Genomic DNA, 19,372 nt, shown 5'->3' with positions numbered 1-19,372 from the left:
GAGCCTAGTGGGCTACAGTTCATGGAGTCTCAAAGAGTCAGATACGACTGAAGCACCTTAGCACGCATGCACCCACCATGTGACATAGGATGTGTTTTAAAAAAAAAAAATAGATAAAGTACTTAACCACAGGCAGTTATCTCTTCTTGGGGTGGGAAGAGCAGACCCAGGTAACTGACAAAATAGGTCAACTATTCAATATGCTAGATGAAAATAAATATTATGCAAGAAAAGAATACAGGGAAATACAAACTGAGGTACTGGGGGATGAGGGTTGAAATGGTAGTCTTAAAGGAAAATCCTACAAAGATAACAGCTGAGCAAAGACTTGAAAATGGTGAGAGGATGAGCTGTGGGACAAGCCTCCCTCTCACCCACACCCTAGGTTCCCTTTCCTTCTGGGTTCGTGGTCCATCATTAAAGGAAAGCAGGATAGAGCTGAGGAGAATGAAGTTGTGGGGTTTTCCTGCCACTATTATCCCCTTCCCCCTGCAAGTCTAATAACAAAGTACCCATGAATGAATGAAGACCCCCCTCAATCTCGCTTCCTGATCTTAAGCCCACACCTCCCCCCACCCCCCATCCTCTCACCAACAGCTTAGGACAGGATGAGGTTCCAGCCAGTGAGGAAGGAACACAGCTGACCCATGACAACATAGTTGTAGAGATACACAGAACTGGAACGTGGTACCCGGGCCGCCAGCTCCGCATAGCAGAGTCCAGACAACAGAGATGACAGGCCGGCCATCAAGAAGCAGATGACGATCGCTGGCCCAGCTGTGTATGTGGCCACGGCACCAGCCACAGTGTACACGCCAGCTCCCAGGCTGCTGCCCACACCCAAGGCCACCAGGTCCAGAGTGTTCAGACATCGGGCCACATGCCTCTCAGACCCCTCCCTGGGCTCCAGCTACCGCCGGTGGACCAGCTTCTGACCAAACTGGTGAACATCCTGACACCACATCCTAGACACAGTTGAGGCTCCGATCTGCTGAGAAAACAACACAGCAAGCCGTCAACGGTGTCCCCCTGCCCTTGGCCCTGGGAGGGCAATTCCAAGGAGCGATGGAGTGATGGGGAGCAGGTGGTAAGAGGACACACTGAACAAGTTCTCCATCCCTGAGATTTGGTTTCTTAAACATAAATGAAACTCTTTGTATGTTTCAAAGTTACTGGAAAGTTTGTTTCAAAAGAAGCAAGGCGGAGGAGACTGCTACTGCTGCTGCTAAGTCGCTTCAGTCGTGTGCGACCCCACAGACAGCAGCCCACCAGGCTGCCCCGTCCCTGGGATTCTCCAGGCAAGAACACCGGAGTGGGTTGCCGTTTCCTTCTCCAGTGCATGAAAGTAAAAAGTGAAAGTGAAGTCGCTCAGTCGTGTCCGACTCTTCGTGACCCCACGGACTGCAGCCCACCAGGCTCCTCCATCCATGGGATTGTCCAGGCAAGAGCACTGGAGTGGGGACTGTGTCACTCTAAAATGCGCCACTTCGGTAGGCAGACTGTCTTGAGCGTGCATGCATGCTAAGTCACTAAGTTGCGTCCAACTCTTTGTGACCCTATAGACTGTATGCACCAGGCTCCTCTGTCCATGAGTTGAAGGCGATTCAGACCCTATAGGCTGCAGCCTCAAGAAAAACTCCTTGCCTCTCTCTCAACTGATCAAAATAATTCAGCTTACGGTGCCTATGTCAGGAAGAGAGCTACTACCAGAGAGAACTTCTTGTCTTAGATGTCAGCGAGGAGAGGCGAACATTTGTCAATCAATCATTTGCTCATCTCATCTTCTGTAACCGAGTGGGGTTGATCTCAGAGAGAGAGAGGCAGCCCTGAGCGAGCGGTGGCTTGAAGCAAAGTCTACGTTCTCTGCTCAGGAATTGGATCTGGGAAGCCTGGATGAAAACCAGGAATCCCAGCCGCTCATCCACCAGGGGCTAGAGGCTAGAAACAAGATTGCCCTGACTTTTGCCCCCACTGAAAAATGTGTTTTCACACAGGCAAACACTGTTTAAAAAAATTAAAATGACAAAAGCAGTTAATTATTAGAGACACAATAAGCAGGAGAGCACACAGAGAAACAGTTTATTTAAGACAGAAGTGAGGCAGTTACACACCTGGAGAGAAAGGGTGTGGGCGTCCCCCCTAGTGAGGAGGAGCCCCGTAAAGAAGCAGGTAAATCATTCGTACAAGGCAGCTCCTCCAGGTTTGTTTGACTTTATTCAATTATCTGGTTTCTTTTTCCAATCACCTGCCCTGCCCTAGGACCCTCCCTAAAACTCATGTGCAGCATTTCTTCCAAGATGGCTTCTAGTCCAGAGCCAGGTGAAGGAGGCCCTCAGCATCCATATGAAGGAGGCCCTTAGCGTCCATCTCCCATTAGGGGTGACACTCCCTCTTTTTATCTCCCAGGGAACCTTTCTGTGCATGTGCAGTGTCTCCTTTGCCCCAAGGGTGGAAAATATGTGACCTCGTGACCTTTTAATCAGTGTTAAGCCATGCCATAACTGTAGTCTTGAAGTGTTCCCAGGAGGCAAAGTCCAGCTATTTACTCTCTTCTTGTTATTTCTGTCTTGAAGTGTGAACAGGAGGCTGATTGTAAATATCCAGCACTGAGCCCACCCGCCTCCTTCCCCAGGAAAGGTAGACAGGAGGCTGGTGAGAAATGCCGAGCCTTGACCCATGTATCTCCTATCTCATGTGGGAGGCCACTCTGGTTTGATGCTTTGACCAAGCTGAGCTAGAGTCTGGCCCTCCCTACAAGTTCCATCTCATTTTGACCTAAACCAGATTTCCATTTCGCTCAGCAAGCAGTGAAACAGGAAGCTCTCAGGTTCAGGACCCTTGGTGTAAACCTGTAATCCGAGCTCTCTAATCACCAAGTCTCTTAAATAATCACACCTGTCAAGGAGGGGAGGGAATAATGATAACTATTTTCTTGCATCGTTCAGGAAAGGAAGACAAAAGTGGTGTGCATTTTGTGCAAAATCGGACAAGCTGGTATGTAGTGGAGCTGGATTTGAACCCACAGACATGGCTGATTTCAGGTTCATTGAGTACGTAGATTCCTTCACACTGACTCTGGTGTAACTCAAGAGTCTCTGACTAAATTTCCGAAAGACTTTTCATGGCCAAGAAAGCCAAGTCAAAGGTCTGCCATCAGATTTCGCTAAGTGGATTTCTTTCTACCAGAGATCCCCCAAATATTTTGAAATTTCTGCACATGTCCGCAGATAGTCCATTTCATTTACCCATTAAGGCTGTTCATAATCTGATTTCTGAAGCGACCAGCCTAAGACAAAAGAAAAATGTTTTAATTTTACCCATAGGTGTAAATTACCAAAGTGTTGTAAATCATACATAGCTTCAAGAGAACAGCTGCTTTATGTCTGAAAAAATAGTAATCAGAAGCCAATCATAATATGTCAGACAAAAGTCGTAAAATTATAATCATATTTAGCATTTCATTTGTGGGTATTTGTCACTCTGCTGCTGCTGCTGCTAAGTCGCTTCAGTTGTGTCCGACTCTGCGACCCCAGAGACAGCAGCCTACCAGGCTTCCCCGTCCCTGGGAGTCTCCAGGCAAGAACACTGGAGTGGGTTGCCATTTCCTTCTCCAATGCAGGAAAGTGAAAAGTGAAAGTGAAGTCACTCAGTTGTGTCCGACTCTTCGCGACCCCATGGACTGCAGCCTACCAGGCTCCTCTATCCATGGAATTTTCCAGGCAAGAGTACTGGAGTGGGGTGCCATTGCCTTCTCCACTCAGTTGTGTCCAAATCTTTGCAACTCCATGGACTGCAGCCCGCGAGACTCCTTTGTCCATGGGGTTTCCCAGGCAAGAATACTGGAGTGAGTTGCCATTTCCTCCTCCAGGGGATCTTCCAGACCCAGGGATCTTCCAGACCCAGGGATCAAGCTCGAGTCTCCTGCATTGCAGACAGGTTCTTACCATCCGAGCCATCAGGGAAGCCCAGCAGTTCATTTAATGCCATGTAATTCATTTCTGTTGCATCTGAGTCCAGTTTTTCTATTAGTTCTGTTGACCTGGCCTGATGATTAAGGATGAGAGTGGCAGTGAGAGTTTCAAGAAGTTTGTGAGGCTTTTGTTAAGGCTGGTATGATTTGTCCAGTGAGGTGAGTACCTTGATTACTGGATATTGTGGAAGGCATACCCCAAGTGGGAAACATTTACTTGTTTTACAGTTTTCTTTTCATTGTGAAGACATCAATCCTGCAGCCAGGAAAGGCTTAAACCCATCATACAAAATGAGATTAGCCAGGGAGTCAGGAAAAGCTGAGCAGTCGTCTCAGGTGTCCCAGAGCCCTGAATGTTTAATCAACAGCCATTGTTTACCCCTTTTAAATCCCCTCAGTTAGAAGTAGACTGTTGCCATGCTCTTAACTGGTAGCTCAGATGGCAAAAACCTGCCTGCAATGCAGGAGACTCGTGTTCGATCCCTGGGTCAGGAAGATCCCTAGAGAAGGAAATGGCAACCCACTCCAGTATTGTTGCCTGGAGAATCCCATGGACAGAGGAACCTGGCGGGCTACAGTCCAGGGGGTCGCAAAGAGTCAGACAAGACTAAGTGACTAACACTTTCATTTTCAGTAGCTATGCTACAAGGATATCAAGGTAGCAAAATTCTGACAATGAAAGTTAAGTTTTGTAGAAGCAGAATGAACTTTATTTACATGTGCCATAATCTTCAGAGATCACTGTGAAATAGTCCTTATTTTCTCAACCAAAGTAACGAAAGATCTCAAAAGCAAATACAAATCACTTGGACCCAAAGAGTTCACACAGTCTGTTCTTAAAAGCAGCACTCCAAGAAAACATTGTTATCTTAACAGAGAAATCCATACTCCAGTGTGGCAACAGCTTACTGTTAATAACAACATCTATTTACCTAATTAATTTTAATTCAATTTTTGAAAGCCCTCTCTATAGATCTTGAAGAGGTAACACTTTTGGAAAGGCATCAGAGTGAAATCACAACTAGATATAAAAAGAGACTTCACAAGTCATGTTTAAAGTCTGACTATAAACTTCCCTGCTGAGTCCAGGGGTAAAGAATCCACCTGAAAATGCAGCTGGATGCTTCCATGCGGAAGCTTCCACATGCTGTTGTGCACCACAACACGGAAGCCCGCACCCTGAGCCCGGGTTCCGCAGAAGGAGATGTGACCACAAGGGAAGCGTGTAAGCCACAACTGGAGAGCCACCCCGGCTCAGATAACTAGAGAAAGCCAGCGACAAAGACTAGACACAGCCAAATATTATATCAATGGTCTCTAGAGGTTTTCACATTTAAAATTTGATTGCAAGGCAATTGACAAAGTAGCTGGGTTACTGCTGTGACTTAAAACACTCTCACAAAAGAACCAGAATTATGCCTGATAGCATTGCACTTGTTTGTGTGGCATCGAAGGTAAAGTTGAAGGGGACTTAAAGCTTAGTTGAAAAAGAAACCTTGAAAGAGAAAGTGTTAATCGCTCAGTTCTGTCCAACTCATTGCTACACCATGGACTATAGCCTGCTAGGCTTCTCTATTCATGGAATTTTCCAGGCAAAAACACTGGAGTGAGTTTCCATTCTCTTTTCCAGGGATCGTCCAACCCAGAGATCAAACCTTGGTCTTCTCAAGAAAAGTAGGAAAGAAAATCACAGGATGAAAAGAGAGAAAGGCACAGTGTGTGTGCTGGTGCGCTGCTTGAGAAGAAATTTACTGGAGGGCCCGGGGGCTGTAATTTTTCTACCGCCCCTAGGAAATAAAGTGTGGTGTGTAGCAGGGAGCAATATGCTGATGGTGCCAGCAAGGAGTCCCTGCACACGGCTCGCAGTGTTGATGAGGACGCACTGCTGGGGTGAGGACCCGCGGGGGGGTTGCGATTCAAGGAGAGCAAGAGACAGAGGGAGAGGACAGAGGAAAACCTAACTTGCGCTCCTTCACTGAGTGAATCTAGACGGAAACCTGTGCGTCTTGGAAGCAGAGAGTGACAGCAAGCAAGTTCTCATGGGAGAGAGAGACTCAGAGGTCCCCAGCCAGCAGTTTGGGGAGACCTGCGGTTTACCTTGAAATCCTGGGTTTCAGCATCAGGTGTTCTCGGAGAGAGCCAGCCATGAGGGGTGGCTTAGCTCTGTGTGCGGATATTGAACCCGGGTGGCCTGGATGAAAACCAGGACTCCTAGCCGCTCGTCCACCAGGGGCCAGAGGCTAGAGACAAGGTTCCCCTGACTCTTGCCTCCAAAAATGCATTTCTCAAGGAGAAAAAAAAATTTTTTTAATCTAAAACAGGTACAAAATGTATTATTAGAGACAGCACAGCAAGTGAGAGAGCACTCAGAGGAAGTTTGCTCAGTTAAGACAGAAGCGAGGCAGAGACACACAGCTGGAGAGAAAGAGTGTGGGCGTCCTCCCAGGAGGAGGAGCCCCATAACCCAACAAAGTCAGTAAAATTATTCATAAGGGCAGTTCTTCTGGGTTTGTTTATCTTTAGCCAATTATCCACTTTCTTTTAACACAACTGACCTGCCCTAGGACCCTCACCCACTCGCCTGCACAACTTTTTTTCAGGTTGTATTCCAGCTGGGAGGCCATGGGATGGGGTGGGTCCTGGCACCTCCTGTTATGGGGGGAAGCCCTCCTCCTCTCTCACCCTCAACATGTGCCATGTCTCCCTGGCCACAAGGCTGGGAAATCTGTCACTCTTGACCTCTAAATCAAAGAGGGTTTAGGCCTGCCACAGTTGTTGCCTGAAAGTGTCCACAGGTGACAAAGTCCAGCTACTCACTCTGTTCTTGTCATTTCCATCTTGAAGAGCCAACAGGAGGCTGCTTGTAACTCTCTAGCCTAGAGCCCCCTGTCTCCTTCTTCAGGAAATGTAAACAGAAGTCTAATTGTAAATGCCCAGCATAGAGCCCACTAGCTCCTACCTCAGGACCATATGGGGCTCCTGGGAATGAAGGCTTTTTTCTGTCCCCTGTTCCTTTTTCAAAAGTATTTTAAATACCAAAAACATTTTGTAGTGGGGTGTAGCCAAGGAATGATGGTGCCGTAGGTTCAGGTCAACAGCGAAGGGACTGAGTCTCACATGGACTTGTGTCCATTCTCCCCCAAGTCCCGTCCCGTCCAGGCTGCACCCAACACTGAGCAGATTCCCTGTGTCTACAGTAGGTCCTGGCTGCTTTTCCATTTTATATATAGCAGTGTGTACCTGACCTCCCAAAGTCCCTAGCTATCGCTTCCCCTGGCAACCATAAATTCATTTCCTAAGTCTGTGAGTCTCCTGATTTGTAAGTAAGTTCATTTCTGTCCCTTGTTTCTTGCATCCAGACTTAGCTTCCCTGACCTGCTCTGAGTTCCAAAGGGCAGCTTCAAGCAGTTGCTGCTCACAGAATCTGAAACTCCAATACTCTGCCCACCTGATGTGAAGAGCTGACTCTTCTGAAAAGACCCTGATGCTGGGAAAGATTGAAGGCAGGAGGAGAAGGGGACGGCAGAGGATGAGATGGTTGGATGACATCACTGACTCAGTGGACATGAGTTTGGGTGGACTCCGGGAGTTGGTGATGGACACGGAGACCTGGCGTGCTGCAGTCCACGGGGTTGCAGAGAGTTGAACACGACTGAGGAAATGCACTGAAGTGAACTGAATCATGGAAGGAGCTGCTGAGAAACCACCTGAAGCAAAATTAAAGGGACCAGAGACCCTTTAAATTTTAATCTTCCTGAAGATTAGGAGACCTACCGCCTGGGACCCTGCACACACCCTGATCTGTCAGCAACTGCTTCCTGAATAGTTGCCATAAAACTCCTCACTGAACTCGCCTGGGTCAGGACTCAGTTTCAATGGCAGGAGTTCGTTCTGTCCCCTGGGCCTGGCAAAGCAATAAAACTGTTCTTTCCTCCTCCACCCAGAACTCTGCCTCTGAGGTTGGACTCCACACTGGTGTTCAGAGAGGCTGAGCTTTCAGCATCACTTGCTGTTAATGCAGGTGTGACCGACCCAGATAGCAGGGGTTGGACGGGTGACAACCTGATCATTAATAGACAAAGGAGACCTCATTTCTATCATTTCCTTTATTTATTTATGATGTTGTCTGTGCTGGGTCTTTTCTGCTGCATTTGAGTTCTTTCTGTTTGCGGGGAGTGGGGGCTACTCTCCGGTTGGGGTGCAGGGGCTGCTGGCTGCCGTGGCTTCAGGCTCTCGAGCGCAGGCTTAGTAGTTTTGGACAGAGTCTGAGCTGCTCCGAGGCATGTGGAATCTTCCTGAACCAGGGATTGAACCTGTGTCTTCTGGATTGGAAGGTGGATTCTTATCCACTGGACCACCAGGGAAGTCCCCTAGATGCCATTTCTTCTCAGGAAAATTTGCCTGACACCCAGTCAGGACCTGGCCCTTTGGGGAGACGTGCAGTCAGGCTCCAGTTGTCTCCTTTAACTAAGTAGGTCTTAACTATTTTTTGTAGTGAAACAAGTAAAGCGTACCCTTAATCCATATATCTTATACGGGTATGTATTTTATGCGTGTTGATTACACATGTACACACATACTTCACTTTTTGCCAATGCTGCCTTTTTCACAAATTGTGGATTTGTGGCCACTATGTTGTCAGTTAATGTTCACCATATCTTAGAAAAAAATTATTTTATAATCAAAGTATGTACAGTATATATATATATTTTTTACAGATTGTTTTTTCTCACCCTGACATCAGCTTGATGTATTTTTTGCAGCCAAAGATGGAGAAGCTCTATACCGTAAGCAAAAACAAGACCGGGAGCTGACTGTGGCTCAGATCATGAACTTCTTATTGCCAAATTCAGACTTAAATTGAAGAAAGTGGGAAAACCCACTAAACCATTCAGGTATGACCTAAATCAAACCCCTTATGATTATACAGTGAAAGTGAAAAATAGATTTAAGAGACTAGCTCTGATAGAGTGCCTAATGAACTATGGACAGAGGTTCATGACATTGTACAGGAGACAGGAATGAAGACCATCCGCAAGAAAAAGAAATGCAAAAAGGCAAAATGACTGTCTGAGGAGGCCTTACAAATAGCTGTGAAAAGAGAAGTGAAAAGCAAAGGAGAAAAGGAAAGATATACCCATTTGAATGCAGAGTTCCAAGGAATAGCAAGGAGAGATAAGAAAGCCTTCCTCAGCAATCAATGCAAAGAACTAGAGGAAACCAATAAAATGGGAAAGACTATTTTGAAGAAAGATCTCCTCCAGAAAATTAGAGATACCAAGGGAACATTTTATGCAAAGATGGGCACATTTCATGCAAAGAGTCTTAGCCACTGGACCATCAGAGAAGCCCCTAAAGTGTAACTCTTGACATAATACGTAGTTACCTGAGTTTCCTTCCCATGGGACAATCTCGTTCTTATTGGAAATAAGTACAAGAAGGTGCGTCTTCTGTGTAGGCTAATATTTTATTTCTTCCTCTAGTTGTCAGTAACATCATAATACTTTCTTTGTGAAGATTCATCTTACTACATACTTATGAAGCATGCAATCTTCTGATGCATATTAAGCTTAAAAGAGTTTACTTAAAAATTATACAATAGCTAAGTCATTTTGTCCGCTGGCAATAAATACAGAGCACTAAATGCTTTCCACTTGTACAGTCCATAGAGGCTCAAAGTGCGCCTTGAACCAGCAGATACCTCCAGTGTATGGAAGGGTCCACACAGCATCTATTTCCTTTGGCTAAGATGCTTCATCACTAGGGGTGTTTTAGTCTGGAGTCTGGGAGGTGGAGGCTGGTGGCTCATTGTTCTCCTCCAAGCTGTGTCGGACCCCATATCCAAAGTATATGGCAAATCCTGGTAGGGAAATGAGACAGTAAGAAGAAAAACAGGGGCCCTCTTCACTTATGAATACCCAGTAAGCCTTCTATTATGGTGTCTGACACGGTTTAGGGGGGAGGGGGTAGGAAGAAGATTGGGCTCAGTCACTCAAGAAGTCTCTTCAGCCCAGAAAGTCACTCACCAATGGCATTCCAGATGCCAAAGAGGATCCAGGCCCCAGAGGTCATCTGCATCATCAAGTAAAGGTTCACGAAGATGCTCACCAGTGGGAGGACAGGCAGAGCAGGGACCTGTGGGCAGAGTCAGTTCATCCCTGAACACACCCAGACGTCTGAGAGGGAGACCCTGACCTTCGTGGGTGGAACAATTCAGTCCAATTCAGGCTTTGTGTTCAGTGCCTATTGAGCCTGGTTTGTAAGCACTGAGTGTGGATCAGGGAAGAGTCCACTGGTTTCAGCAACTCCTCTTCTTCCCTGGTCCAGCAAGGGATGTTTAGGTCTCAAAGCACGCAGACCTCCTTCATTCAACATAGACACTCTGTACATATAGGTCACATACCCTGAATGTAAGAGGACTGGGGCTCTGGGGCTGCCTCCAGATGATGGCCGTCACCCCAGTGACGAGCAGCAGCAGCAGCACAGCCACTGTTGTGAGCACGGGGTCTCCAGAGAACACACGTCTGGGCCACTGGGCCAGGACCAGGCTCAGGATGCTCAGCAGGAGAACTGCAAGGGTCAAGGAGGAGGAGAACAGGCTGGACCCAGGAGACAAAGATGTCAGGACCTCGGGTCACACCCCTCCCTGAAACCACCAACATCAGGAAGGGCCATCATATCTCCCAGACCCCTTAACTGACAAAATACACACTCTCACTCCATCCTGTCCATTTCAGAACATGAGTAAAGGGAAACCCCACTGCTTACCAAGCAGGAAGGCACATCCATAGACAATCTGGGCAGATTTCTGGGTGGGGGTGGTGCTGGTAGGGAACCACAGGGTCTTTAGAATGTTTGAGGTTCCTGCTTCAGGTACAGAGTCCAAAGGGCTTCCTACAGGTACAAGCTCCATCTCAGTTTCTTCTTCCGTTTTCTCACTCTTACTTAAATTCTGATCTGGCTGGTACCTGAGTTAGAGGTTTAAAGGCAATATTAACAGCAGCCACTATTCACAGAACACCAGATTGTCTATTCCACTTCTTTCTTCTCTTGAACAATCAGAAGGCATTATGAAGACACAGACCAGGATGACCTCCCCATTAACCCCATGACCCCAAGCCCCCCAGTCAAGGTGTAGCGGGGTCTCACCTGAGAACAAGGACCGAGAAGGACACCATGGAGTAAGCAAGCAGGGACGCAGCTGCCATGAGGTTTGCAATGTGGTTGAACTCAAAGAGTAGTGCCATGATCCCTAGAATGGGGGAGCAAAAACGGTGGGGTGGGATTAAGAAACCACTGGGACTGCACTTAAGGGAAATGGATCAAGGAAGGAGCGAGCTTTGCTTATTCACCTGCAAGGCTTCCAGAAGACATGATGGCCACGACGGGGATTTTTCTGTGACCACAGACCCGGGCAAGTCCCCGGAAAAGGAGCCCGTCCTCTGCCATTGCACGGATTAACCGGGACATGGGGAACATGTCACCCAGGAGGCTGGGAGAGAAAGTGGAGACACGTGTGAGGACGTGGAGAAGCAGGGGAGACCAGGGCATGCGCTCCCTAGTCTACACGGAGCAAGATGTCTTTCCCTCTTGTCTCTCAGTCCCACGGGCTGGGGTGCATGAGCATCTGACAGTAGATGGGGAGAAACCCGGACTCTGACCTGGACGTAAGAGCACAGAGGACGCCAACAGCCACCACATATCTGGCAGGGCCCCAGCCAACATGGAGAAAAGCCTCGGGCAAGGGGCTGTGGTGATGAATCTGGTAGTAGGGCACCATGAGGGTGAGTGCCGCTGAGACAGCAAAATACGCCAAAAAGCACATGAGGAGTGAGATCAGGGAGATGGACCGCTGAGGCTTTAGGTCTCTTCTGCCTGCAAAAGGGGTAGAAGCAGCAGATCAGGAAAACGCCATGGGTGAAAGCACAGAATTGCCTAAAGCAGGCTAACCTTCTCCCAGCCTCTGTGCCCAAGGGCAGCCCAAACTCTGTCCAAACCCCCAATGGGACACTCAGTGATCATGTTACCTCTAGCGGCAATGGCAGCAAAGCCAACAAATGCATAGAAACACGTAGCTGCTCCTTGGACAACCCCCTCAAAGTCAAAAGGCACAAACCCTCCAGCACCTGGAGGGCCCAAGCTGTGGTGAGAGAAGGAGCAAGAAAGATCGTGGGTGAGGGGGGTTCAGCCATCACTTCTGGACTCTTCCCTCAATACCACAAACTCTGGCCTCCAGGAAACCCACCATCCGGCTCCACCAGCCTCAGTCTCTTTAGTCCCCACCAGATTCTCACCTCTGACCTCCCTACACACACACACACACACACACACACACACACACACACACATTAATATGACCAAGGGTACGCTCATAACCTATACGAGAATACAGCTGTTGACAGTGTGTAGTCCTGTTCTGTGAGCTTCCAGTTGTGCAGGTCTCCATTAATGAAGCCAGAGACGATGATGAAGCTGAGAACCAAAAGGTTGATGACTGTGAACACTCTGTAAACCCAGGCTGACTCAGGAACTCCCAGAGCGAGTAGTACTGCAGGAGAGATGGAATACGAGACACGCGCAGTAACTAAGTCCATAGAGCCAGGGAGCAGCCTGGGGGCTAGGGGCTGTGGGGGTGGGGTGGATGGACCGTGATGCTCAGGGATACAGGGTGTCTTTTGGGGGAGATGAACATGTCTGAAGGTCAATGGAGGTGACGGCTGGACAACATTGTGAATGTACTAGCACCCCTGAATTGTACCCGTAAGATAGTTAATTTCTTTTCTTATAATTAAAAAATTTTTCATTTTATTTGTATTTGGCTGGGCTGAGTCTTCACTGTGGCATAACAGAATCTTTAGTTGTGGCATGTGAACATTTAGTTTCATTAAGTAGGATCTGAGTTCCCTGACCAGGGGTGGAACCTTGGTCCCCTGCACAGTGAGTAAGGAGTCTCGGCCACTGGACCACAGGAAGGACCTAATAGTTCATTTCTTATTGTGGCGATCATCTCACATAGGCAAGTCTATCAGATAGTCACTGTGAGACTTTCCTGGTGGTCCAGTGGTTGGAAGTCTGCCGGCCAATGCAGGGGACACGGGTTCCATCCCTGGTCCAGGGACATTTCACGTACTGCAGACCAACCAAGCCAATGTGCTGTAACTACTGAGCCCGAGCTCTAGAGCCCGTGCTCTGCAACAAGAGAAGCCACCAGAACAAGAAGCCTGTGTATCAGAGCAAAGAGTAACCCATGCTCTCTGCAACTAGAGAAAACCTGTGAGCAGTGATAAAGACCTAGTACAGCAAAAAAAAAAAAAAAAAAAAAGCACATTGTACACCTCAACCTTATCGTGCTGTATGTCAGTTACATCTCAGTAAAGCTGGGGGAAATAGCAAATTGATAAATTTATGCTATGTGAATTTCCTCTGAAATAAAAAATAAAAATCTTTTGTCTCAGTACCAAGAAGAAAATATGTCAGTCTAAGAAAATGATTCTCACCTGGGAGCAAATTTTATTCACCACATATTTGGCATGGTTTGGAGATATTCAAATTGTCAAAATTCCAGAGTGTGTTTCACTGGTATCTAGTCGTGTGTGGATGTGAGAGTTGGACTATAAAGAAAGCTGAGCACTGAATAACTGATGCTTTTGAACTGTTGTGTTGGAGAAGACTCTTGAGAGTCCCTTGAACTGTGAGGTGGTCCAAGTTGGATCTAGAAAAGTCAGAGGAACCAGAGATCATATGGCCAACATCGTTGGGTCACGGAAAAACCAAGAGAGTTCCAGAAAAACATCTACTTCTGCTTTATTAACTGTGCCAAAACCTTTGACTGTGTAGATCACAACAAACTATGGAAAACTCTTCAAGAGATGGGAATACCAGACCACCTGACTTGCCTGTTGAGAAATCTGTATGTAGGTCAGGAAGTAACAGTTAGAACTGGACATGGAACAACTGACCGGTTCCAAATTGGGAAAGGAGTATGTCAAGGGTGTATATTGCCACCCTGCTTATTTAACTTATATGCAGAGTACAGCAGGAGAAACACTACGCTGAATGAAGCACAAGCTGGAATCAAGATTGCTGGGAGAAATATCAATCACCTCAGATATGCAGATGACACCACAGGGATGGCAGAAAGCAAAAAGAACTAAAGAGCCTCTTGATGAAAGTGAAAGAGGAGAGTGAAAAAGCTGGCTTCAAACTCAATATTCAGAAAACCAAGATCATGGCATCTGGCCCCATCACTTCATGACAAATAGAAGGGAAACAATGGAAACAGTTAGAGACTTTATTTTGGGGGGCTCCAAAATCACTTCAGATGGTGACTGCAGCCATGAAATTAAAAGCTCCTTGGAAGGAAAGCTATGACCAACCTAGGCAGCCTATTAAAAAACAGAGACATTACTTTGCCAACAAAGGTCTATTGAGTCAAAGCAATGGTTTTTCCAGTGGTCATGTATGGATGTGAGAGTTGGACTGTGAAGAAAGCTGAGTGCCAAAGAATTGATGCTTTGGAACTGCGGTGTTTGAGAAGACTCTTAGGAGTCCCTTGGACTGCAAGGAGATCCAACCAGTCCATCTTAAAGGAAATCAGTCCTGAATATTCGTTGGAAGGACTGATGTTGAAGCTGAAATTCCAATACTTTGGCCACCTGATGCGAAGAGATGACTCACTTGAAAAGACCCTGATGCTGGGAAAGATTGAAGGCGAGAGAAGAAGGGGACGACAAAGGATGAGATGGTTGGATGTCATCACTGACTCAATGGACATGAGTTTGAGTAAACTCCAGGAGTTGGTGCCAGACAGGGAAGCCTGGCGTGCTGCAATCCATGGGGTCAGAAAGAGTCCATCAGGCCTGAATGACTGAACTGAACTGAATTTGGCTGAGTTGGGTCTTAGCTGTGGGATCTTTTGTTGCGACCCAAACAGCAAAGTTTGGGAATCAGTGGATAAAGAATCTGCCTGCAATGCAGGAAACACAGGAGACATGGGTTCACTTCCCAGGTCAGGAAGATCCCCTGGAAAAGGTAATGGGTAACTCACTCTGGTATTCTTGCCTGGAGAAGCCCAGTGACAAAGGAGTCTATTTTGCTATGGTCCAAAGGGTCACAAAGGGTCAGACGTGACTGAGCAACTAGACACACACACACAGAGATTCTCTAGTTGTAGTGTGCAGGCTAAGGACTTGGGCTTAATTGTTCTGCAGCACATGAGATCTTAGCTCCCTGACCAGGGATCGAACCCTTGTCCGCACATTGCAAGGTGGATTCTTAACCACTGGACCACCATAGGAGTCCCCTCATCACATCTTATATCTAACCGCTGACTCACCCGCAAGCAGCAGCACCAGGCCCAGTGCGAAAAAGTCTGCATACATGGCCAGGAAATAGGGTGCATGCAGAGGGACAGTTTCCTCCAATTTCTGAGAGATGCGGTCCCCAATGAGGCTGTCAAAGGCGTACCTCCAGGCGCGGGCTGTACACACAATGGCTGCAGCAGCAGAAAAACGAACATTCACAGACAAAATTGAACACCTAGTAAGTGCCAACGGACGTATTTTGGAGGAAAAAATATACAAAATATATAAGCTCAAAGATTTTTTTTCCATGGGGTATCGAGAGCAGACTGAGATGACTCACGAAAAAGGTCCTCTATTTAATATGTTAGGAGGAGATCAGTGTTTCACAAGGAAAGAAAACAGGGAAGTTGGACCAGGAGGGCTAAAAGATGAGGGATGAAATTTTAAATCAAGTGGCAACCCCCTCCGAAAAATCACTCAAAGGCAACAGCTAAGCAAAGACTCCAATATAATGAGGTGATGAGCCTGTGGGACACACCTCTTTCCCACCCGTGCCCACAATTTCCTTTCCTTCTCTTTCTCAGCCCAATTATTTAAGGAAAGCAGGAGAGAGCTGACTAGAATGAAGTTGTGGGGTTTTCCAGCCACAGTTACCCATTTCCCACCTCAAGTCAGGTAACAAAGTGCCCATGAATGAGACCACAATCCCATCTCCCAGTTTCCTGACCTTAGGCCCCACACCTTTCCCCCACACCTGTTGCCTGGTCCCATCACCTCACCAGTTAAAAATAACAGTATGATGTTCCAGCCAACAACAAAGGCCCAGAGCTGTCCCATCATGACACAGCTGCAGACATACGCAGAAGAGGAGCGTGGTACCCGTGCATCAAACTCCACATAGCAGAGCCTCGACAGCAGAGAAGACAGGCCGGCCACCAAGAAGCAGACGACAATCGCTGGTCCAGCTACGTACTTGGCCACTGCACCAAGCACGATGTACAGGCCGGCTCCCAGGTTCCTGCCCACACCCAAGAACACCAGCTCTGTGGCGCTCAGATGAATCTTGAGACCGTCAGTCTCCTTTATGGTGTCTTCCCCTCTCCTGTGGACCAGCTTCTGACCAAACTGGTGAACATACTGATGCACCATCCTAGACATAGTTGAGGAGGCTATGATCTGCTGAGAAAACAAGACACAGAGCCAGCAAGATTGTTTATCTATCCCTGACCCTAGGAGTTAAATTGCATGAAGTATTGGAGTGATGAGGGGCAGGTGGTAAAAGGACCCACTGGGCAAGTTCTCCTATCTCTGAGCTTTGGTTTCTTCAGACACAAAGAAGCCTCTTAATGTGTTTCACAATTACTAGAAAGAATGTTTAAAGACAAGTGATGGGGAGCAGAATCAGTTCAGTCCCTCAGTTGTTGGGACCCCATGGACTGCAGCACCCCAGGCCTCCCTGTCCATTACCAACTCTTGGAGCTTCCTCAAACTCGTGTCCATCGAGTCAGTGATGCCATCCAACCATCTCATCCTCTGTCGTTTGCTTTTCCCATCTTCCCTTGGGTTCTCTTCCTCCCATTTCAAGCCGAAGATTCCTACTCCCTTCTCTTTAGGTCAGGGGAGGATATGAGCCTCAGTTGTTTGAAAGTCTTTGAGTCTCAGAACTTTTATGGGGTTCCCCTACAAGCAAATTGAATCTCCTAATCTGTCTTTTTTTTTTTTTTGGCTGTACTGGGTCTTATTCGCAGCACACAGATCTTTCGTTGAGGCAGGTGAACTCAGTTGTGGCATACGGGGTCTAGTTCTCCAACCACGGATGGAGCCCAGGCCCCCTGCAGTGTGGGCACAGAGTCTTAGCCACTGGACCACCAGGGAAGTGCCTGTCTGACCAGCCAAAGAGCTTAGAAAAGGAAATTTCTGCCCCTACAGAAGCAAAACCTGGCACACTGCCTGGCTCACAGTATCTGCTTAACTGGTATGAACTGAGTGGATAAGAATGCTGATTTCTTCTTTTTAAGCAAAATCAATCAGGTCTGCCATTTCAAATCCAGCTCTGCTATGTATTAGCTTGTTGATATTGCCCACACTAGAGCCCATCTTTGTCCTGCTGTTGTGGGAAACCTGTCATGATCGTTACTTCCTTCTGTCTTAGATAGGGGTGAAGTGACTAATGGGCTTGGGGATCAGAAATCCCAGACTCCGCCTGTTTCCATGATGAAGATCCTAGAACCTGGTAGCTTCCTGTTCTGTTGCCTTCAGAGTGACATGGAACAGGGACTCTGCTTTGGGGCAGAAGCAGATGGAATTTGTAGGGAGGGACAGACTCAAGCCCAGCTCAGTCAAAACATCACAGCAGACTGGCCTCCCAACTACCTGCCTGGAGGGAAGAGAGATCAACTTTTATTCTGAATCAGGAAGGACAGGACTCTATTTCCTGCTGCTTTGGGGCATGAAATGTCCCCTCACTACACTGCTCTGCAGGGCTAGGATGACCCACAAGTCACCATCAGGGGGCTTCCACCCCTGATACTCTGAAGTCCAAGTTTAGAGTGTTGGTTCAGAGCAAGGATTCAAAAACCCAGGAAACTCTGATTTGAATCTTGGCTCCTCGAACACTGCTGTGCCTTTGAACAAGTCATACACTTCTCTGGACCTGTGTTTTCTTCTTGCTCAAATGCTGCTGACGAACCCCTGTGCACCGTGAGGAGGAATGTAAGGTTCTTTAAAAAAACTAAAACTGGAATTACCACCTGATCCAGCAATTCCGCTGCTGGGTGTACACCCAAAAGAACTGAAGATAGGATCTCAAACAGATATTTGCACACCTATTTTCATAGCAGCATTATTCACAACAGCTGAAAGCTGGAAGCAACCCAGCTGTCCAACCTCACAGAAATGGATAAATGTGATGAGGCCTATACATGCATTGAAATAATAGTTTCATTTGCTAATCCTAGTCATGAATCAGATATTATAAAGCTCACTGGATTATAATCAACAGTTTTAATAAGTAAAAGTTGAAAAGATTTCCTTTCCATTTCCCACCCTCAGGCTCAGGAACTAGAGATAATTAGATTAGATAAGAGACTTGTACCTCAGAGCGCTGTCTTAAGGCACAGGAAAGCCATGTTCTTCTAGCAGAACGTCTTCTCTCAGTGTCAGAATTCTGGGGGGAAAAAAGTATTTTAAAAGCTAGCTTTCTCTAACTGCACATGCAAAAAGAACCAGTTTTTGTGTGTTTATTTTTGTTTGGGGAGGTTGTTTTTGTTGTTTGGGTTTTTTTTTTTCCTACCCAATTTCAAAAAGTTTTATCTTAGCCAGTTTTCTCTGGAATGCAGAGAATTTTGTGGCCACACCAGGTCATCATAAAATGTCATCTTTCTTTTCATTAGTCAAAGTTTTATAGCTAAAATTTAGACCAAATAGTGCTCAATTTGGCCCAGATAAGAATGGCAGATTGGCTGAGAAAATGCTGTCCCACAGGGAGAGTCCCTTTGGGGAGATGGCATCTTAGTTTGATTAAATGAGGGGGAATGAGATGGCAGAGGAGCAGGTGGGTGTGGAGTGCCTCTGTCTCCAGAGATACCTCAGGAAGACACCTTCAGACACAGGAGATCTTGCAGAAAGATCTTGCAGATGAGAGCAGGCAGGAGCACCTGGCCACCGGAGAAGACCATATAGAACCACACAGAACTCGGCAGGGTGGAGGACGTGGGGCAAAAGAGAGTCAGTGGGCCTGGACCTGCCCTGGGAGGGTGGGGGACTGAAGCAGGGGCCCGGTCCCAGCGTGGGTGCCCTTGGAGGCTGAGGAAACTGTTCAGGGGACAGAGAAGCACTTGAGGCTGAGAGTGAAGCAGCTGGTCTGTGAGCATCTAGATTGGGATGAGAATCATGGAGACAATCCTTGCCGCAGCCATACAGTTCCCCAGAGAGGGATTCAGGGATGCCTTTCTCCTGGGAGGCACAGGGCTAGGAGCTGGAGCACAGGGATCCTGGAGAGATCCCGGGGCGAGGTCAGCTGTTGACTTTGGGGAGATGCCTGAGGGTTCATGAGGGAGAGGGGGCAGTGGGAAATGCCTGAGCAGGAAACCTGGGCAGC

At 47.3% G+C, this 19,372-nt stretch overlaps 1 protein-coding gene across 2 annotated transcripts; it reads right to left on the bottom strand.

The window, feature by feature from the left end:
* Positions 1-9,418: 9,418 nt before the first annotated feature.
* On the bottom strand, positions 9,419-18,435 carry LOC138419265 (cationic amino acid transporter 3-like). 2 transcript variants are annotated; one of them, XM_069551922.1, is made up of 12 exons: positions 18,368-18,435; positions 16,053-16,452; positions 15,306-15,464; positions 12,347-12,518; positions 11,998-12,110; positions 11,632-11,845; positions 11,323-11,462; positions 11,120-11,222; positions 10,739-10,938; positions 10,374-10,540; positions 9,997-10,105; positions 9,419-9,830 (listed from the first exon to the last, which is right to left on the bottom strand). In XM_069551922.1, the coding sequence occupies exons 2-12, from the start codon at positions 16,429-16,431 to the stop codon at positions 9,742-9,744; spliced, it is 1,845 nt and encodes a 614-aa protein (XP_069408023.1). In that variant the 5' UTR covers positions 16,432-16,452; positions 18,368-18,435; the 3' UTR covers positions 9,419-9,741. The 2 variants fall into 2 exon arrangements, with proteins under 2 accessions (XP_069408023.1, XP_069408022.1); XM_069551921.1 differs by lacking the exon at positions 18,368-18,435 and adding an exon at positions 16,741-16,788.
* Positions 18,436-19,372: the final 937 nt, after the last annotated feature.

Source organism: Ovis canadensis, chromosome 14 (genome assembly GCF_042477335.2).
Source record: "Ovis canadensis isolate MfBH-ARS-UI-01 breed Bighorn chromosome 14, ARS-UI_OviCan_v2, whole genome shotgun sequence".
Taxonomy (NCBI): Eukaryota; Metazoa; Chordata; class Mammalia; order Artiodactyla; family Bovidae; genus Ovis; species Ovis canadensis.
Note: the sequence above shows the minus strand (reverse complement) of the source record. Positions and strands in the feature narration are given on the sequence as shown.